Source organism: Carcharhinus amblyrhynchos, chromosome 1 (genome assembly GCF_965287045.1).
Source record: "Carcharhinus amblyrhynchos chromosome 1, sCarAmb.v2.hapA, whole genome shotgun sequence".
Taxonomy (NCBI): Eukaryota; Metazoa; Chordata; class Chondrichthyes; order Carcharhiniformes; family Carcharhinidae; genus Carcharhinus; species Carcharhinus amblyrhynchos.
In genome coordinates this window covers 46,972,972-46,995,954 of record NC_137324.1, presented here as the reverse complement: position 1 = coordinate 46,995,954, position 22,983 = coordinate 46,972,972, and the positions used below count along the sequence as shown (strand labels likewise).

General features: G+C 40.9%; 1 protein-coding gene across 4 annotated transcripts in view; it reads left to right on the top strand.

The window, feature by feature from the left end:
• rai14 (retinoic acid induced 14) overlaps positions 1-22,983 on the top strand; it is a 211,375-nt gene that overhangs the window by 116,105 nt on the left and 72,287 nt on the right. For all 4 annotated transcript variants that reach the window (XM_080218399.1, XM_080218443.1, XM_080218485.1 and 1 more), the window contains one exon: positions 20,633-20,721. In XM_080218399.1, coding sequence (XP_080074525.1) covers positions 20,633-20,721 — 89 coding nt within the window. The remainder of the gene's footprint in view (positions 1-20,632; positions 20,722-22,983) is intronic.

Genomic DNA, 22,983 nt, shown 5'->3' with positions numbered 1-22,983 from the left:
ATAATGGTTAGTCTTACAGAGATCTAGGTTCATTTCTGGCCTGGGCTCACTGGGTGGAGTTTGTACATTCCCCTCATGTCTGTGTGGATTTCCTCTCACAGTCCAGAGATGTGCAGGCTAGGTGAATTGACCATGCTAAATTGCCCCTTGGTGTCCAAAGAGTGGATTGACCATGTTAAATGCCTGGAGTTATGGGGGTAGGGCTAGGGGAAGGGTGGGGGGAGGTGTACCTGGGTAAGATGCTCTTTCAGTGAGTCAAAGCAAAGTTAATGGGCCAAATGACCTCCCCCCCTACTTCTGCATTGGGATTCTATAGTGACAAGACCTGCTGTGAATTAAGTCATGGGCAGTAGAATTTTGGATGATATGGAGTTTACAGACGATGTAATGTGGGAAACCAGCCAGGACTCCATTGGAATTGTCAAATCTAAAGATAACAAAGGCATGAATGAGAGTTTTGACAACAGATGAATAGACAAAGTGGAAAAATGTTACAGAGGTGGAAAAAGGCTATCTTAAGAGATGGTGTGAATATAAAGTCTGAAGCTCATCTCAGAATCAAGTGGAGCATGATATAAATACTTGGTGACATAAACCACCATGTCTTGTTCCACTTGCGAGAACACAAAGACATGTTAAATCTGCTATCTTGTGTAATTTAAGATACCAATTCATTTTTATAAAAAAAACGCATTAACTTGTGAAGGGTTAACTAATTAGTTAACTTCATAATGGTTGAAATGCTTTCTTGACCTCGTCTCAATGACATTTTTGGTTTCCAGAATCTTAGGGCCCCATTTTACCATTTTGATTCTAAGTGCTGAGCAGACCTGAAATTAGGAGTGTTTCAGATCTGACTTTTAAACCTATTCTCAGTCACCCCCAAAAGCACTCTGCCTGTAGAAAAATATCAACGAGTCCAAATCACATTGCACAAGCTTGTGGGTGGGGATTAACGCACCCGAAACTCTGCAGCTCCAATTGGCACCTCCACCTGTGCACGCGTAGAAAAAAAAGATAGAATGCTGCTCCCCTGCCACACCCCTCCCTCGCTGGATAACGTATCCCTCTGGTCCCCACAGGCAATGGCCCACACCCACAAAATTACTGACCCTTTTATCCCCCCCACCCACCAGTCATCCAGATCAATTGCACGCTGCTCCTCCTCCTCCTCCTCCTCCTTTCCCCCGTCCCCCCTCCCTAATTACAGGCATAGTGACAGCAGGAAGTATCTTTGTATACTGATTACTGTGAAGTTGCAAGTTTGGTCGATTGCTCAGTTTAGAGAATGTTACCAAGTTGGATAAATCTTTGCTGTGGGCCATGGACCTATGGCAAATTTGAATGATACTATTTGAATGATGCCATCAGATTGAATTTCTGCTCTACAGATATGGGCAAAACTTGGGTTCAGTAACCTGAAAGTAGTCTCATGTTCCAAATTTCTTCTCCTTTTCCACTTGTTTTAATTTTCACCAATACTGAAGGACATCAGTTGGGTTATTGTATAAAAATGAAAAATTGTGGATATTAAGGAAATATGCAAGCAGGGCAGGACAGTTTGTTTCTGTAAGTTGTACTTCAGTATTGCTAATTCCATAAATTGAAAAGAAAATAATGCCTCGGTTCTAAATTCACAATTTTTGTTGAGTTTATTAGCACAATCGTTTCTATTCCTACATTGACCTTTGAGGCAGAGAGATGAGGTGTGTTCATCACTTGCATCCGTGATCTCCCACTTCAGTACTAAAATTAATGCTGATCAGCAAAAAACATTAAGAAGTGCAAAGTTAGCATACGCTTGTAATAGCATTTCATTTCTGCAGGTGGAATTTTTTGTTTTTTCTTCAAAGTGCAGGACCAGGCAAGAAAAGTGATGTGCAGTTCGCTGGTTGCACAACTGGATTTTATCTCCATGTTGTGCGGCACTTCGAAGAAAAATCCCTGGAGGTATGTTCTACTGTGGAGATGCCGGCGTTGGACTGGGATAAACACAGTAAGAAGTCTGACAACACCAGGTTTAAGTCCAACCAATTTATTCAATAGTAAACTCACAAGCTTTCAGGATTTGCCCTTCATCAGGTGAATGGAGAGTTCTGGCCTCAGACAGAGCATATAACAGCACAGACAATTTACAGATTACTGATTAGAATGCAAGTTTTTACAACTAACCTGCTATTCAAGTCTCAAAGATGCCGACAGTGTGAGTTGAAAGAGCATTATGCATAGGTTAAAGAGATATGTATTGTCTCCAGACACATGTGTATTGTCTGGTGACAATACACATCTGTTCAACCTATGCATAATGCTCTTCATTGTGCGCACCTTTATTGTGGAGTCCAAGAGGCGTAAGCAAAAGTCATAGGTAGAAGAAGGATTGGAATGAGGTGCTCACTGAATGTTAAAATGGCGGCACGGGCTTGTTGGGCTGAAGGGCCTGTTTCCTGTGCTATGTTGTTCTTTGTTCTTAATTGCAGTGTTAATGTAAGCCTATTTGTAACGCAGTTAAACTTTTAAAAAATTGTGGCTGATTTTACTTGAGGATGGGGACTCAGTGGTGAGCATGCCCATGTTGTTCTGCATCATTTTCCAATTACTGCAACATTCCATGGATAAACTTAGAGAGTATAACATGCTCCACCTTGGCGACCTCATCTAAAAATTCACACAATCAGGTTTCCCATATACACTGACAACACACAGCTCTGTCTTACCATCATCTTGACTCTGATGTGCGCGCGCACTGGAAGAACAGAAATGTACTCCAACAAAATATTGGCAAGGCCAAAGTCATTCTCTCAGTCTATGCTGCAAACACCACATCCTATCCACCAAATCCATTGCTTTTCCTTTTAACTAGCCTGAGGTGAAAATATGCTATCACAAGCCTTACTTGCAGAGGTAGTGTCTGTTAGTCTTATAAAGCCTCAGTTTTAAAATTGTCATCACTGTTTCAAATTATTCAGTGGATTTTCCCCCACCTATATAGGAACTTTAATTTGGCTTCTTGTGCATCCCTAATTTTAGTAACTCCACTCCAGCTTTCAGCTATCTTGGTCCAAAACCAAGGCTTCCCAAACTGTGGGGCTCTGTGAGGTTTTGAGGTTGCAAGCTCCAAGGCAGCAATGGCTGCCATGGAGCTTGGCTTTATTTCTGACAGCGGTGAGGCCCTTTTAAATTGTCGGGTATTTTTGTTTTGATGGGAAAGTCCTGATGGACTGCTTTGAACCCTGATATCTGCTTCTGCAAAAAAAAAGCCTGTGACTAGGTAGGTGTCGCATCTTTGGGAGCAACCTTGCCTTTACATGAATTCCCCACTCCTACTCAACTCCTGCTTTGGTCAAGAACTAAACCCTCCAACTCCTCTTTTCTCCCCACCCTCCCTCAGATTTTCCCTTTAGGGTCAAATGAAATCTAGGGCATACATGGAGCCAAATCAGGAAAAATGTTTGCAAAGCGGTGCCCTAAAATCTGAAACCTTTTTTGCCTCTCTACCACTCCCTCCTCCTTTAGGATATTTCTTCAATCCTACACCTTTCTCATAACTTTTGGGCCATGAAATGTCTTGGGATATTTTGCTGTGGTAAAGAGGCAGTATAAATGCAGGCAGTAGTTATATTGTCAGTTGACTTAAAAGATAAATTAATACTTCCAGATAATTTTAAGACCCAGTTTCTTATTTGTGGAAATGGTGCATATTTTGATGAATCTTGGTAAGAGTTTTTGCAAACGTTTCCTGGAATATTAAAGGGAAGTAATTGGAGCGTTCTTTTTAAGCCTGTGGTTCATGGCCTATAAGTTGGATAGATTCTATGATTCAATACATTTAAATGGGCCATGAAGATTTCCTTATTTTATAAAGTTGAGCTAATGTTTTTAGAACATAGAACATTACAGCGCAGTACAGGCCCTTCGGCCCTTGATGTTGCGCCGACCAGTGGAACCAATCTAATGACCCTCTAACCTAAACTATTCCTATGTTATCCATATGCCTATCCACTGACCATTTGAATGCTCTTTTAAAGTTGGCGAGTCCACAACTGCTGCAGGCAGGGCATTCCAAGACCTCACTGCCCTCTGAGTAAAGAACCTACCTCTGACATCCGTCCTATAATTACCACCCTTAATTTAAAGCTATGTCCCCTTGTGTTAGCCATCACCATCCGAGGTAAAAGGCTCTCACTGTCCACCCTATCCAATCCTTTGATCATCTTGTATGCCTCAATCAGGTCACCTCGTAACCTTCTTCTCTCCAATGAAAATAACCTCAAGTCCCTTAGCCTTTCCTCATAAGACCTTCCCACTGTATTTTCATGTTATGTTTTGTGTGTGTAATCAAATCACCAAATTTCAAATTTTTGTCACTTTGAATCATTGAAGGAAAGACAGGAAGAAAAGCTTGCATTTATATTGTGAGTTCCATGACTTCCCAAAGCCAGTGAAGTACTTCTTTGAAGCATAGTCAATATTCTATTGTGGGAAATATGGCAGCCAATTTACACATAGCTAGGCCCAACAAATTTTATTGCTGAAGAGAGACATCTTGTACTCATCAGGAATTTTCCGAATTGATGGAGGTGTTGCATGGAGAAAACAGTATGGGACAGTTAACTGCCCAGTTTTGTTTTAATTCAAACTGTCAACTCTGGTCAAGGCATTGTCTGGAGAATGAACCATGGAATGACTGTTCCCTAAGCTTTTTTTTTAGTCGGAAAAGGCACAATATGTTCTTTCCATCTGCAAAAAACAGAGCCCTGTATGTGAATATAGGTGGCATTTTTTTCAACAACACTCAAGTTCAGTACTAACAAATGTTATGTTTTAATGATCAGATAATCTGATATTAAATATTGATGGGACAAATATTGGCTGTAATCTGCTGTTCTTAAGAACAATGCCATGTGTTCTTGTATGTCTAGCTGTGAGACAAATGGGGTTTGTGCTTAGCATTTCATTTGAAATGCAGCACCTCTGTTCTTTGATTCTGGAATTCAATGTTGCAAGTGTGGCAAATAGCACACCTTAGAAGACTGAATAAAAAGTAATAGACTGAAGTTAACAGTCGTGGCATAGTCCTGTGCTCTGGCAGAAAATTGCAGCTGCTTCTGGGTGTGATTAAAAAACTAATCCGGTACATGCCTGATCAGTGTCATGGCTGCCCAGTCCTGCAGGTTGAATGTCCTGCCTCTGAGAGCTGCCAACAATCCGTACAGACAGTTCTTCAGTACCAGCAGCTCCACAGGGAGTGGTGATCACCGTCCAAAATGCAGTAGGCCTTAGGATGACAAACAGCCATGGAGCATTGGAACCTAGTTAGGTGGGGAAGGCTCGCTGGAGGAAGTCTGGCAGGCCCTGGCGACCAGTGGAGGAGAGTTAGTACAAAAGATGGAGATGCAGGGCTTTGTGTTGGTGTGTTCCTGACTTCTGACAGGAGCCCTCCAATATGGAACGTATGCCTGAGAGGTGGGGACCTTCCCCACCCCAAGATACTGACAGATCCACCAGGGTTTGGCTGGTAACCTGCCCATCTAGCTTGGCCCCTACCCACCCCCTCTGCTGCTGATAGAATGGCAGGCAGAGGACCTTAATTAGCCCTAATTGGCTACTTAAGGCCTTTGGCATCTGATTTGGAAGACAGTCCCCAGCCCTTCCACTCTGGCCCTAATTGGGAAGAACTGGGAAAATGGCAGACTCTCCACCCCATAACTTCCTGGCCCATTTTATAGCTTCCCCCATCATATTCCTATGAGCAGTTTGCTGTTTTAAATTGATCTTATTAGGTGTCTAATTCTAACCAACTGCACCGGTTGTCTTGCTTTTGTGTTTTCATTCAAGAGCAGACTCTGTTTTTAAGCAGTGTGCAATGTAATGGACTGTGTCACCGTGGCTGTTCTTCCTGAACTCTATTGGGTGAGTTAAGTATAATTCTTAAAGGTCTGAAAGTTAGGCTATTAAGTCATGGATCATTAAAATGTTTATTTTGTGTTAAACATATCATCTTTAGACTCTGTATTGGTAGAAATTATTACTAAGAAATTTGTAAGTCATGTGGATGAATCCAGGCCCGGATGAGCACATCCCAGGCTGCTGTGGGATGTGAGATAGGAAATTGCAGGGGCTCCAACACAAGTTTTTAATTCCTCTCTGGCCACAGGGGAAGTGCCAGAGGACTGGAGGATGGCTAATGTGGTTACACTTTCCAAGAAGGATGGTGGAGATGAGCCAGGGAATTTTAGATCAGTGAGTTTCACATAAGTGGTCAGGAAACCATTGGAGAAAATTCTGAAGGAGAGAATTAATTTCTACTTGGAAAGACATGGATTGATTAGGGATAGTTGGCGTGAGTTTGTCAGAGGGAGGTCATGCGGAACAAATTTGATAGAATTTTTTGAAGAAGTAATTGAGTGTGTGGATGAGGGAAGTTCAGTTGATGTAGTTTATATGGATTTTAGCAAAGCTTTTGACAATGCCCCACAAGGGAGACTGATTGATTGAGAAGGTTGAAGCACATGGAATTCAGGGAAACTTGGCAAGATGCATCCAAAATTGGCTTAGTTACAGGACGCATATGATATTGGTAGAAGGCTATTCAAGTGACTGAAAGCTAGTCTCCAGTAGTGTACCACAAGGATCAGTATTGGGACCCTTATTGTTTGTTGTATACATAAGTTGTAGCAATGAGAATATGTGGGTAACGATCAGTAAGTTTGCAGATGACACCAGTTTTGGTTGAGTAGTTAATAGTGGAGAAGGAGGTTATAGCTGACAGGAAGAATTTTTTTTTATTCATTTATGGGACATAGGTGTCGCTGGCTGGCTGGCATCTATTCCCCATCCCTTGTTACCCTTGAGAAGGTGATGGTAAGCTGCCTTCTTGAATTGCAGTAGTCCACAAGCTGTGGATCGATCCACAGTGCTGTTAGGGTGAGGAGTTTGATCCGGTGACTGGGAAGAAACGGCAATATATTTCCAAGTCAGGATGGTGAGCGGCTTGGAGGGGAACTTGCGTGTGGTGTTATTCCCATGTATCTGTTGCCCTTGTCCTTCAAGATGAAATTGGTCATGGGTTTGGAAGTGTTGTCAAAGGATTTTTGTGAGTTGCTGCAGTGCACCTTGTAGATAATACACACTGCTGTTACTGAGTGTCCCGATGGTGGACGTGGTGCCAGTCAAGCGGGTTGCTTTTTCCTGGATGGTGTCAAGCTTCTTGAGTGTTGTCGGAGCTGCACCCATCCAGGCAAGTGGGGAGTTTTCCATCACACTCCTGATTTGTACCTTGTAGATGGTGGATAGGCTTTAATATATAGATAGATGGGTTGGTCAGGTGGACAGAACATTAGCAGATGGTATTTAACCCTAATAAGTATGAGATAATGACTTTGGAAGAAGTAACAAGCAAGGGATTATTTAATGAATGGTAGGACACTAGTTCAGAAGAAAAGATGGATTTAGGAATACATACTCACAGACTCTTGAAGGTGGCAGAGCAAATGAATAGAGCAATTAAGATGTCATATGGAACACTTGCTTTTATCAATTTGGCGTAGAATATAAGAGAAAGAAGGTTATGTTGGAGCTTTACAGAACCCTGGCCACTGCTGAAATACTGTGTGCAGCTCTGGTCATCCCACGATAGGAAAGATGCACTGGGGGTAGTAGAGTATTGGGGAGGGTGGGGGTGAAGAAGGTTTACAGAAGAGATTCATCAGGATGTTGCCTGGGATAGAGCACTTGAACAAAAGGGAGAGGGTGGATAGGGTTTGATTGCTTTTTTTTTTAGAACAGAGAAGGCTAAGGAGGGAACATGATTGGGATGTATAAGAATATGAGGGGTATGGACAGAGTGAGGAACCAGCTGTTTCCCCTGATTGAATTGTCAATCATGAGGGGGCATAGTTTTTGCGTGAGGACAGGAGACTCAGAGGGGAGTTGGGAAATATCTTTTTCAGTTGGAGGATGGTGGGACTCCGGAATGCACTTCCTAGGAAGGTAGTGGAGGCTGGAAACCTCACAATTTGTAAAAAAAAATCTATTTGGATGAGTGCTTGAAACATCATAACATTCAAGGATATAGGGAGAGTGCTGGAAAATGGGATTAGTATGACTCTAGTGGTAGTTATTGTCCGTGTAGACTCAATGGGCCGAGGGCCTTTTCTGCACTGTACAGCTCTGACTTTATGAATGAGTAATCTAAGTGTCTGCCCTTGCTTTCATTGTACAGTATGATTTATTATCCAAACATTTGCCTTAAGCTGAGCAAATTGTGGTTGCCTAATGTACATTCCTTGTGTACCAGCATTACTTTACTTCCGTCTTCATTGTGATATCATATTGATTATAGGAATGCACATTTCCATGCGTTGTAAGTTATGAATATTAATTTACATAGCCATTCAATGTACTTACCAAGTACATTGCTCGTCACAAAAGCTGCAATTGGTTTTTCAGTATCATAGGAAGAGCAAAATTTTAGGTTGAGGGAAAGGAGATTTGTATCTCATGTTTTCTTCACTGATTTAGTGACGTGATAGAAAATCTTCTCAATGTTTTTGTTATATTTTCATCCAATATGCCATCGCTTTATTTGCTTTCCTCTCTTGCCGTGTTGCTTTTATTTGAAACATTTAAGCCATTTGTGTACTGAAAATTGAAATTTTCGGAAATATAGTCCGAATCTTACCACCATTCACACCGGCAGATTTTCCCAGCCCGCCGCAGTGAACGGTGATTTGATCAGCCGCCAATCTCTCTGTAGCAGCAGGAGCGTGGCATATAGGCAGATAAGATCATGCCCGCAATGTTTTTAAAAACATACTTTGTGAAAGCTACTACGTAAATAAAAATGTAATACAAATACATATCGTTCCCATGAGGTAACAACTAGATGTGGAAATTTAGGTTGTTTTTGACAATGCATTCCAGAGTCCCATAATCCTCTGAGTGAAAAAGATATTTCCCAACTCCGCTCTGAGTCTCCTGACCTCACCCAAAAACTATGTCCCCTCATCATTGACAGATCAACCAAGGGGAACAGCTGGTTCCTCTCCCTGTCCATCTGTCTCATAATGTTATACATCTCAATCATGTTCCCCTCTTAGCCTTCTCTGCTCTAAAGAAAAGACAGGAAAATGGTTGAAAGTTCATTGTAGCAGTCAATCCGAAACAGAATTAAGAATTTTCTTTCTGATTGAGTGGGTGAACAGTTGCACATGAAAACTAATAAATTTAGCCTTTAAATTAAAATAATACAAAATTAAAAAGTAAAATAGAAAAATTGAGCAAATGCAGTAAAAAGTCAAAAGAGTGCAGAAATGTTCAAGCTGGTGAGCCCAATAAAAACATGGCGTTTATTTTAAACTCATTAAGCCTACTGCTAATTTTGCGTTAGTAGAGCAATGAACCTGATTCAGACACTTACAAAGCATTTCAGTCATGGCCAATTTACCTGCTCCATGTCAGCTTTCAGAAAAATAGCCAGACAAAGAGGATAGAATTCTTTGGTGCTGCCAGCAATCTAAGTGCTCAGGGTTAATGTTTAATGAATCTTATTGCTGTAATCATTTTCATACCACGTAGACTGTGTAATTCCAAGGTTGATGCTTGATAAACAAAATGCAGTATTAGCATCTAATTAATGGGTGGTTGCAGTTTGAGGAAGTTGGGTAGTTGCTCTCTTTCCATCAAATTTCATATGGTGAACATCTATAGGCTGCAGCTGAATGTGAGGGCCTGCTCCAAAAGTGCAATTGGGAGGTTATTTTGATTATTGCTAGAAGTTGGACGTTTGTTTAATTCTTGTAAGTTCTTTTTGAAAGTATGTGTTTTTGTGTAATAAGATTTAATAATACGTAATACAATAAAAAAAAGCTTGCATTCATGTAGCACGTTTCACAGCCTCTGCACCAAATTGCTTTAATGCTGAAGAAACACTCGTTATGTAGTCATCCTTGTAATGTCAGGAAGTATGACTACTAGTTTAGACATAGTTAGGCCCCACAGCAACAAGCTGACCTGTTTTAGTGATGTTGCTGGGGATGATTACTCGCTGAGACATCAGGGAGAACTTGTCCACTATTCTTCATATAGTGCCATGGGTTCCTTTGCCTGAGATGCCAGAAGAAGTCTTGGTTTATCGTCCTACCTGAAAGATGTCACCCTTTACATTGCATCACTCTGTGTGGTATTAAATTGATAGCCTAGATAATGTGACTGAAAGTGGAGCATGAACCCATAAGCTTCAAAGCCAGAGATAAGTGTGTTACCACTGAACCAAGACTAGCACCTTAATAATGACAGTCAGTGCTGCTTACTGAGGTTTCAGACCCTCTGGTTCCACTATATATAGTATTTTGTTGACGTGAAATGACTTTTGTATAACATTTCGTTGTATTTCAGAAGTTATTTATACATGTTATTATTGAACCAAAACTGGATTAACCTTGGTGTCCTATCCTCAGTTATTGAAGGAAAATAATTACATTATTTAAAGAAAAAGTTTATTTTTTAGTCTTAGGTAAGTTAGGCTTACATCGACACTGCGTTGAAGTTACTGTGAAATTCCTCTAGTCATCACATTCTGGCACCTGTTTGGATCAATGCACTTAACCATCACATCTTTCAAACTGTGGGAGGAAACTGGAGCACCCAGAGGAAACCCACGCAGGCGCAGAGGGAGCATGCAAACACCACAGTGACCCAAACCAGGAATTGAACTTGGGTCCCGAGTGCTTTGAGGCAGCAGTGCCAGCCACTGTGCCATCCCAATTATCATTGTAATGGTAATTATATCTTCAACTATTTTAGAAGGCAGAATGGGGTGCACATGGAGACAATCTGGAACAGGAATTGATTCCAAAAATATTGAAATGAGCTTTTGTGAAAAAATGCTAAAGTTACTGAAAGAAACCATTATTAGCATGTTCCCCGCCAGATTGACCATTGTTGGACCATTGACCTCCCACTGTTTGACCATTACCTATATTTTCCATACGTTTTGGGCACTGAATCTCTTTTGGAGAATGTTTGTAAGCTTGAAGCTGTAAACTTCTCTTTTAAAACTGGCAACCTCATTTAAAGCTAATTTGATCAAAATAACTTCAACTGGTTTTAGTTCCATGTTTTTTGTGAATGTATTTTTGTATTATGTCTCCTTACATGGAGATATTTTATAAATTCTTGATATAAATCTACATTTGTTTTATTCAAAAACCACTTTTGTGCACAAAGGGAAAAAGACTCAATTTCATTCATACCTATTATGATCACAGGATGTCCCATAGTGCATTACAGGCAATGGAGTACTTATGAAGTGTGTAGTCACTTCTACAATGTAGGAAATGTGGAAGATAATATATGTGTAGCAGGGTTCCACAAGTAATGCTGTGAAGTAAATTATCAGACTGGTTTTAGCTGTTGATTGAGGGATAAATGTTTGCCCAGGAACTTGGAGAGCTTCCCTGCCCTTCCTAAAATAATGCCTCAAGAATTTTTACATCAACTAAGATGTCAAATGGGGCCTCGGTATAAAATGATCTAAAAGACAGCACTTCCAACAATGTAGAACTATTGCAGTGAAGTCCCAGCCTCAGTTATGTGCCAACATGCAAGTGAAGAACCACTTTCTCCACTTTGTATTCCAGCTTTCTTGAGATAAAGGGCAACATAATTTCAGTTATTTTGGAGGTTATTTTTTGTACCAGTGCACTTTTGATGATTCAGTACATCTGCATCTAATTCCATTTGCTCCACCACATTGCTATTCTCTTACAGTTCTCCCTCTCTAATTTAAAATTTTTCAAGATCTAAGAACTATAAAACTTCCTTAACTTTCAAATTCAATGCTTGGCATTAGCTAGCAACTTCTTAAATTCTGGCCTGCGCAATGGATCTTGACAGTTAACCAAGGATGCTTAATGAAGATAACACTTTTTAAAAATAAGCTGAATCTGCCAGTCTAAACCTACTGCATTTTACTTTATACAATATTTCATTCCTAATATTCAAATTAAACATTGGTAGCTCTCAACTAACATTAAGCAAACGTTTTATCCTTTTGAAAATATAGGTTGTGATGATGTGGCACACATTAAGGCAGCTACACTTTCAATGCCATTTGGCAGAGCAAAGATAGGTGGCAGAGCAAAGAGTGTGGAGGAAGCTGAAAGTCTGCAAAGGGATATAGATAGTCTAAGTGAGTGGGCAAGGGTCTGAGAGTACAATGTTAGTAAATGTGAGGTCATCCATTTTGGTAAGAATAACTGCAAAATGGATTATTACTTAAATGGTAAAAAATTGCAGCACACTGCTGTGCCGAGGGACCTGGGTGTCCTTGTGCAGGAATCTCAAGAAGTTGGTTTGCAGACGTAGCAGGTAATTAAGAAGGCAAATGGAAATTTGTCCTTCTTTGCTAGAGGGATGGAGTTTAAAAATGGTGAGGTTATGTTGCAGCTGTTTAGGAAGCTGGTGAGGCCACAGCTGGAGTACTGTGTTCAGTTTTGGCCTCCTTACTTGAGAAAGGATACACTGGCACTGGAAGGGGTGCAGAAGAGATTCACTAGATTGATCCCGGAGTTGAAAGGGTTGGCTTATGAGGAGAGATTGAGTCGACTGGGGCTGTGCTCATTGGAATTCAGAAGAATGGGGGGAGATCTTATAGAAACATATAAGATTATGAAGGGAATAAATAAAATAGAAGCAGGGAAGTTGTGTCCACTGGCAGGTGAAGCTGGAACTGGGGGGGTGGGGGGGGGGGGTGCAGCCTCAAAGTAAGGGAAAGCAGATTTTGGACTGAGTTGAGGAGGAACTTCTTCACACAAGTGTTGTGAATCTGTGTATTTCCCTGCCCAGTGAAGCAGTTGAGGCTGCTTCATTGAGTGCTTTTAAGACAAGGATAGATAAATTTTTGAACAGTAATGGAATTAAGAGTTATGGTGAGCGGTAAGTGGAGCTGAATCCACAAAAAGATCAGCTGTGGTCTTATTGAATGGCGGAGCAGGCTCAAGGCCTACTCCTGCTTCTAGTTCTTATGTTCTTATACTCTTGGCAGACAGGCATGGCTTAAACTAGTACTTTCAAACTTTACTCAGTTTCCATTGAGACATTAAACTACAAAAGACATGGTTAAATGTTTTTGAATGAAATGTCACAATGTAAATAATTCCATAATTACTACAATATTACAAGATTCAAGTTAAGGTGCTATATTGGGGGAAGGCTAATTACGACAATATTAGGCAGGAACTGAAGAATGTGGATTAAGGGCAGATGTTTGAGGGCAAATTAACATCTGGCATGTGGGAGATTTTCAAGTGTTAAGTTGATAGGGATTCAGGACTGGCACATTCCTGTAAGGATGAAGGATAAGTATGGCAAGTTTTGGGAACCTTGGATAATGAAAGATCTTGAGCATAGTCAAAGGTAAAAAAGAGGCATTTGTCAAAGCTAGGAGGCTGGGAACACATGAAGCAAGTGTGGCATACAAGGAAAGTAGAAAGAAACTAAAGCAAGAAATAAGGAAGGCTAAAAGGGGTCACAAAAAAATCATTGACCAGCGGATAGACGGGGAGAGGGTTGGCCCACTCTAGGACAGGGGAGGGAGCCTGTGTATGGAGCCAGAAGAAATGGGCGAGGTATTAAATTAATACTTTGCATCAGTATTCACCAAAGAGAAGGACTTGGTGGATGATGAGTCTGGACAAGGTTGTGTAGATAGTTTGAGTCATGTTGAGATCAAAAAGGAGGAGGTATTGGTGTTCTTGCATAAAATTAAGGTAGACAAGTCCCCAGGGCCTGATGGGATATACCCCAGAAAAGGGCAAGGGAGGAAATTGCTGGGTCCTTGAGAGAATTCTCTGTATCCTCACTGGCTGCAGGGGAGGCACAGTAAGAAGTCTGACAACACCAGATTTAAATCCAACTGATTTATTTGATAGTAAACTCACAAGCTTTCGAGGTTTCCCTCTTCGTCAGGTGAATAAAGAATTCTGGCCTCAGACAGAGCATATAACAGCACAGACAGTTTACAGATTACTGATTAGAATGCAAATCTTTACACCTAACCTGCTGTTCAAGTCTTAAAGTGGCCGACAATGTGAGTGGAAGGAGAACTGATCACAGGTTAAAGGGATGTGTATTGTCTCCAGACAGTACAGTAAGTGAGATTTTGCAAACCCAGGCAAGTCATGGGGGTTACAGATAGTGCGACATGAACCCAAGATCCTTGTTGAGACCGTTCTCGTGTGCAGAACTTGGTCATAGAAGACAGAGGATAGCAGTGGAAGGATGCGTTTCTGAAGGGATCAGTGCTGGGACCTGTGCTGTTCATGCACAAAGTGGATAGTCAGAAGCTTTTTCCCAGGATGGAAGAGTCAATTACTAGGAGGCACAGGTTTAAGGTGCAAGGGGCAAGATTTAAAGGAGATGTACGAGGCAAATGTTTTAAAACAGAGGGTTGTGGGTGCCTGGAACTTGCTGCCAGGGAGGTTGTGGAAGCGGATACGATGGTGACTTTTAAGGGGTGTCTTGACAAATACATAAATAGGATGACAATAGAGGGATATGGTGCCCAGAAAGATAGGGGGCTTTAATTCAGCCGAGCAGCATGGTTGGTGTAGGCTTGGAGGAACATAGTACCTGTTCCTGTGCAATAATTTTCTTTGTTTTTAACAGAAACCAGGGATACATGTTGACAGCACTCAAGCGAATGTTTTCTTCTAAACATAAAGACTCAATTTTGATCAGACAAGTAGCCACATGTGTTCATATTCAGGAAGTTACCACTGTTCACAACCAGCAGACAGAAGCAGCAAAGTCATGGAAATTCTATATTGGAACTACATAACTTCCTACAGCAAAATTTCCTTTGGGGAATGGGGTAGTTGAAAGGAGAAATACTTGTCAGGTATAGCTACCTTTGAGTGCAACAGACAATCAGATGTAAATCTAATTATCCAGTAGCTTTTCCAAGGAGACTCGCTGGGAATTCTAGCTGATATTGTGGCTTTGGATTTGCTGCAAGATTTGGCCACAGTAAAATTAAAGGGCCATTGCGAATGTCGTACTGGAAATTGCTCACAGGAACAAGCATTATTATAAATGTAAATTAGATTATGTTCAGAGCAGCTCAAATATTTTAGGATTCTGGCTTTTTCTTAAATATATTAATGATTTAGATGAGGGTGTAGTAAATAAAAAATTTCCTTTGTGCCAAAATAGGGTTAGGGCAGATAATAAACAACAATTTAGTTGGATTCAAAAAATGGGCCAGTAGGTGGCAGATGTAAACCTCTTTGGATAGCTGTGAAATAATTAATATAGTGGTGAGGAACATGACAGTAATACTACATACTGATCACCAAAAAAATACAGTGATCATTATAGATAAATTTTTAATATTGTGAGCATGTTATTTGATTGCTGTAATTAAAAAACGGCCCTGGATTGCATCAGCAGGGAGATAGAGTGTAGATTTAAAGGGCTTGCATTATTGCTTAGTAAGTATATACCTGTGTTAGATCAAAATGGGCAGATAAATGCAGATGGAATTTAACCCTGAAAAGTGTGAGGTGATACAGTTTGGAAGGAGTCATTTGAGAAGGATGTACTCAATGAATGGTTAGACATTTGGAAGTTCTGTGGAACAAAGGGATCTTGGCATGTTTGTCCACAGATCTCATGAAGGTGGAAGGGCTTGTTAGTAGGCTGGTGAAAAGGGCATATGGGACACTTGTCTTTATTAATCGAGGCATAGATTACAAAAGCAGGGAAGTCATGTTGGACTTTGGTGAGGCCACAGCTAGAATACTATGTAACTGTATGTATTTAACTCATTAGTCACCCTTTGGACACCAAGGGCAATTCAGTACAGTCAGTCTACCTGACCACCATGTCTTTGAATTGTATGAGGAAACCGGAGCACCAGGAAGAAACCCACTGTGACAAGGGGAGAACAAACTCCACACACACAGTCACGCAGAGCTTGAATTGAACCCAATTGACCCAAATCACTGTGTCACCCCAAGATGTGCTGGTTTGGTATTTCTGTAGGTCATTTAGCAGAATTTTATTTCTGTAGCCACTGTGGGCTGCCTGTTCTTTCAATGCATGTTTTACAAGCAGGCTCTGTGGATCACCAATCTTTTTCTTGTGTAGCTAGGGAAAGTCTTAGGCTAATGCCTTTCGGCAGCACACTGCTTAGCACTGCTGCCTCACAGCACCAGGGACCCAGGTTCAATTGTGACCTCAGGTGACTGTCTGTGTGGAGTTTGCATGTTCTCCCCATGCCTGCATGGGTTTCCTCCGGGTGCTCCAGTTTTCTCCTATAGTCAAAAGATGTGCTGGTTAGGTGGATTGGCCATCCCAAGTTGCCCCTTAGCGCCATGGGAGATTAGAAGTTTAGATATGTGGAATTATGGGAATAGTGTCTGGATGTGATTGTTGATAGTGTAGGCTCGATGGGCCAAATGGCCACCTTCTGCACTGTACGATTCTGTGAACCCTGAAGTCACTTGTTTTGGGATACCTTATAATTAAAAGGATATGCGAGCGATGGGATCGATGCAGTGTGGGTTTATGTAGATTTGATAGGAATTTGCGGGAAATGGGAGGTTGGCAGATGCTGCTGTATTGAAAAAAGACATGAGAAATTGAAGCTTGTCTTCGTGAGAATTAGGAAGGCACATGACAGACGCATTCAAGGTTGTGAAGGGTTATAACAAAATAAATAGCCACTGTTTACACTATGTCAGGCAACGTGATAATGAAGGTGCATGCATTTAAGACATTCGTAAAGATAATTCTCAGCAAAGAGCAGTTAGAATGTGGAACTCTCTGGCATGACCATTGTTCAAATAATCCACACATTTTAAACCAAGACAGATGGTTCCTTGGGGAAAAGGGAATATTAAAAGGGCGGAAGTATGAATAGGAATTAGGCTGGGAGGCTCAAGTGGGGAACAACATTTCCACAAATTTCATGAACCATATGGGCCCATTCTAGAATTTAGATGAGCTGCAGAACATTATCGCTAATGGACAATGTGAAGCCAAACCTGCGCCAATTTTACACCACCAACAGCAGCCTGTTAAAAGATTCAATGTCTACAGTTTATGTAAACCAGCAAAATGGATGCTATCATTTAAACAGACTTACAATGATAGAGATGTTTCCAGCTAGATAATATGTGACTGGCGTCGTTTTTCAATTTTTGTGGGAGTTGTGGGAACTTTCAGAAGTTACTAAAATAAACACTAAACAATATTCATGATGGTTTCTCAGAAATGTGGTCATGTTAGTATTTAGACAAGTGATGGAAAAATTGGGTAAATGAAGGAAAATTGGTGTCTTGGTACATTTTGAAACTATTTGACAGTTTGTTATAAGTATCTAAACTTATGCCATAAATATCTAAACTTTACAACAATGGTATTTGTTTACTTCATGCTTTTTGCAACTTATATCAATGAAGTCTAAATCGCTTGCAATATGTTACACTGGCCCTTCTTTCCTCTCAGTATAGTTATAAGAAAAGCTGGTATTTATCAAGCAGGATTAAATAGTGGGTTAGGTGGATTGGCTATGCTAAATTGTCATTAGTGTCAGGGTGGCTAGCTAGGGGAAATGGTATGGTGTTGTGGGAATAGAGCCTGGATGAGATTGTGGTTGGTACAGACTGAATGGGCCGAATGGCCTCCTTCTGCACTTGAGATTCTATGACCTTAGGATGTCCCAAAGTGCTTTACAGCCAAGAAAATATCTTTGAAGTGCTACCATTGACATAATATGGGATTATGTTACTACGCTATAGCCTGCTTGTGCACGAATAAAGTCACATGAATAACAATGTAATAAAAACCAGATAATTTGTTTTAATGTTGGTTTGACCAGGATAGCACCAGGTAATTATTTCAGTATCTTAACAGAATGGCATATTGTTTTAAAAAGCAATACTCTTATTAGAATCTTGAGTATTCAAGTATACAGAAACCAGAGTTAGTAATGCATAACATAGATATTCTCAGCTTGTAAATGTTTACAATTTACTGATTATTAAGTTTTATTTTTTTCGCATTGAGCTTTTCTTTAATTCACTGTTGGACTTAATATTGTTGGTCCTTTTGAAGATTTGATGAAAGTTTTTGCTGTAAAAGGCTGAGTCGCTGTGCTTACATTCTGATAGACAGGGGAATTAAGGGTTATGGGGAGAAAGCGGGAAAGTGGAACTGATCCACTTCAGATCAGCCATGATCTTATTGAATGGCGGGGCAGGCTCGAAGGGCTAGATGGCCTACTCCTGCTCCTATTTCTTAATTGTGCGGAGGGTGTGGAGAGTCTGCAGAAGGATCTAGATAGGCTGGGCGAATGGGCCAGGAAATGGCAAATGGAATTTAATGTTGGCAAGTGTGAGGTGGTCCACTTTGGTAGGAAGAATGGTAGGAAGGACTATTACTTACGTGGCGAAAAACTGCAGCAGGCGACGGTGCAGAGGGACCTCGGGGTCCTTGTGCATGAGTCGCAAAAACCCAGCTTGCAGGTGCAGCAGGTGGTCAGGAAGGCGAATGGGATGCTGGCCTTCATAGCGAGGGGGATTGAATATAAAAGTAGGGAGGTCTTGCTGCAGCTGTATAGGGCATTGGTGAGGCCGCAGCTGGAGTACTGTGTGCAGTTTTGGGCGCCGCACCTGTGCAAGGATATTTTGGCCCTGGAGGGAGTGCAGAGGAGGTTTACTAGGCTGATACCGGAGTTGAGGGGGTTGAGCTATGAGGAGAGGCTGAATAAACTAGGCTTGTACTCGCTAGAGTTTAGAAGAATGAGGGGAGATCTCATTGAGACGTATAAGATGATGAATGGGATGGATAGGATAGAGGTGGAGAGACTCTTCCCGCTCAAAAAAGACAGTAGGACTAGGGGGCACAGCCTCAAGATAAAGGGGAGGCGGTTTAGAACGGAGTTGAGGAGGAACTTCTTCACTCAAAGGGTGGTGAATCTCTGGAATTCTCTGCCCGTTGAAGTGGTGGAGGCTGCCTCGCTAAATATTTTTAAGAAGCGGGTTGATGGGTTTTTGATAAGAGAGGGGATTAAGGGTTATGGGGAGAGGGCGGGAAAGTGGAACTGAGCCACAACAGATCAGCCATGATCTTATTGAATGGCGGGGCAGGCTCGAAGGGCTAGATGGCCTACTCCTGCTCCTATTTCTTATGTTCTTATGTTCTTATGTTTCATTCATATATTCCTGGTGTATTTGAAATATGCAAAAATTACACCCAAGAGATTTTTTTCAAACATTTCTTCAATTCATCACTAACAGAATTCTTTTTTGTGGATGCAGTGCAGTGGAATATTTTGAAGCTTAAAAAAAATCTTATACAGCGTAGTGTCAATGGCGGAGATTATTTTACATATTTTTGAGGTCCCGATAACTACTGTCTTTCCAGATTGTGAATAGGTTAGAGGAAGCAGAATGGATGCTTTTAATCATGCTTGACAAAGAAGTCAATGATTTCACATTTATTGGTGTGGGCAGGGGAGAAGGATTTAAGGAGATGTTTGTCTTGAGAGAAAGAGCTACAGATTATGGATGAGGATTCTCTGATCTTCTCCATGGCTACAGCATTCCAGCCAAAATTCAATTCGCTTTCAGTGGCACTGGAGAATCCCAGCCGCAAATGAAGATGAAGATTTTCAGTGTATATTTGAATCCCAGGAAGAAATTTTGGCAGAGTGGGGAAGACTCGATGGTGCTGAATGACATTGAGCCAGATGTGATAATGGAAGCCAGTTCTATGCCTGATGCATTCAGATTTGTATCTCCAGACTTAGTCATGAAGATAAGAACCATGCCAGGGCAATGACCAGGAAAGAAGAATGAAAAGAAATTTACTAGGATCGAGAGTATCAGAGATGGAGGGGATAGTTGCAGAAGAGTGAGGATAATAGAGGGCCAAAAGCTAAACAGTTGGGAGTTTAAAACTTCAGTTGTGACATAGGGGAAGAGTTTATCTTTGCAGGCTGGGAGAGTGGAATGGGAGTTGCAGAATGTAATGGTAAAAACCAATGACTCATTGAGCAATTCTACAGGGGGGCTACATGCGGTTCAACAACTGAAATTCTACACTAAAGAAGTACTCCAGCAAAAGATATCACAGAGATAGTAGAAGATTGTGAGATCAATGATATCAAATGTCAGAAATTAGAGGGTACAGGGAGGTACAGTAGTGGCTTTATTCTGGAGTTTGGACAAGGCAATATTAAAATACCTGCTGCCATTGGGACTATAGTGATTCGGGGAGGGGATAGGGAAGTGCTGTCGGTGGATGGCTGGGGAAACAGAGGCTGTAATAACTGGAATTTTAAACCAGTGATAAAATGGTAAGTTTGTAATTTGAAGCAGTTCACATTGGTCTTAAAAGAAAAAGATTAATCTACATTTTGTTCCTACACTTGAGAATAAAGCCATCACGGAGTCTTCACCTATCATTCAAGCCATTTTTCCTTTCCCCTTTGCTATGTTTGTAGGGAAAAGAATCTAACCATTCAAGATATCATATCTGGTGTTGAGAACTTTGAATGCCTTGGGTGTAAGAAATTCTTCAAAAGTAAATGTAAAAAAATGCTGAAAACACTTTTTTTTTCCAGTTTTCACCTGGCTGCCACAAAGGGACAGGCGGAATGTTTGGGAGCAATGCTCACTCATGGTGTTGATCTAACTGTACCTGATGGCTCAGGTAAGAAACTTGCTGCTAACCATATGAATTTGTTACAGAAAATGAAAATATTTTGTTGTAAATTATTGGATTACGCTGAAGGGTTTTGGGAAACATTTCCGAACTGAAGATTTTGCAGGCTCACACTTCCCTGGTGCAAGCACACCTCTTTCACTGAACACCATTCGAACTTCTTCAGCTTGGTTTTCACCTTGCCCACAGTCCCAAGATGGACCTGGCAAAAGCCGCCATTATACCTCCCTATACCCTCTCATTTCTGACATTTGATATCATTGATCTCACGATCTTCTACTGTCTCTCCTGTATGGGATTGTCCTGGCATGGCTTCACTTCTATTTGCCTCAATGTAGCCAACACAATTCCAGAAATGATTTTTCTTCCAACTACTGTGGATCACCTCCAGAGATACATTTTCTGACTGCCTTCCTAATTGATGTTCTGCCTGGGTGAGTGACATCATCCATTGATTTCCCCATAATATCCCCTGGATTTCTTCCTTCACCACTTCCAGTTGACCATCCATTAGACCAAAGGCACAACTTTTCCCCCTGTGTCCTTTCCATAGAATCATAAGATCTAGGAGCAGGAGTAGGCAATTCAGCCTCTCGAGCTGCTCTGCCATTTAATACGATCATTTCTGATTTCACCTCAGCCTCAACTCCATTTAGCTGCCCATTTACCATAACCCTTTCAATTACTTACTAATTAAAAATCAGTCCACCTCTTTCTTAAATTTACTCAATGTCCAGGCATCCACCATACTCTGGATAATCAATTCTACAGACTCAGGATCCTTTGAAAGAAGTAATTTCTCTTCATTTCTGTTTTAAATCTGCTTCCCATACCTTAAAACTATGACCTCTTGTTTGAGATTGCCCCTCAAGAGGAAACATCTTCCCGATATCTACTTTGTCATTCCCTCTTATAATCTATTGTACATCTCAATTCAATCCCCTCTCATTCTTCTAAACTTAAGGGAGTATAGTCCTAAACTGCTCAATCTCTCTTCATAAGTAAAATCCCTCAACTCTGGAATCAATTTAGTAAATCTCCTCTGAACACCTCCAATGCAACTACATCCCTCCTCAAGTGAGGAGACCAAAACTGTACACAATATTGTAAGTACGGTCTCACTAATGCTTTGCATGGTAGCAGCAACACTTCACTACTTTCATTCTCTATTCCTTTCGCAGCAAATGCCACGATTTCATTTGCCTTCCTTATTACTTGTATACTAGTTTTCTACAATTTATACACTAGGACACCAGATCCTGCAGCACCAAAGCACAATTAATTTTCTTATCATTTAATAATAATTTGCTTTTTTATTCTTCCGAACAAAATGAATAACCTCACACTTATCCTTGTTAAATCCCGTCTAATAATTTTGTCCTATTCACTTAATCAATCCATATCCATTTGTAAATTTCTGATTTCATTATCACAATTTACTATAGGAACATAGGAATTGGGAGCAGAAGTAAGCAAATTCAGTCCTTTAAACCTGCTCTGTCATTCAATCAGATCATGCTGATCTGTCCCTGGTCTCAAATCCATCTCCCGACCTGATCCCTATATCCCTCTTTGCCACTTTTTCTTAGAAATATGTCAATCTCCCTCTTGAAACCATTTAACAATTCAGAATCCACCGCGCTATGGAACAGCAAGTTCCACAAATTCACCACCCTCTGCGGGAAGCAGTTCCTCCTCATCTCAGTTTTAAATCTACCATCTCTCAACCTATACCTGTGGCCTTTTGTTCTAGATTTCCACATAAGAGGAAACATTTGGTCTCCATTTACTTTATCAATCCCTTTTAAAATTTTATATACCTCAATCAAATCCCCTCTCATCCTTCTAAACTCCAGCAAGTACAAGCCAAAACTATTTAATTTCTCCTCACATGACAGCCCCTCATCCCTGGAATCAATCTGCTGAACCTTCTCTGGACTGCCTCAAATGCCACCACATCCTTCCTCAAATAAAGAGACCAAAATTGGACACAATACTCCAGATGTGGTCTTGCCAACAACCTATACAATTGTACTTGCTTGCCTTCAGACCCAACAGTTTGCTCAGTAAGTGTTCCCTAGTGACGATGATAGCTCTAAGTTCCTCCCTTTCTCACAAGAGCAAGAGGATAGCCAGGGAAATGGTCGGTCCACTTAAAGATAGTGAAGGGAATCTATGCATGGAACCAGAGGAAATGGGTGAGATACTAAATGAATACTTTGCCTCAGTATTCACCAAAGAGAGGGACTT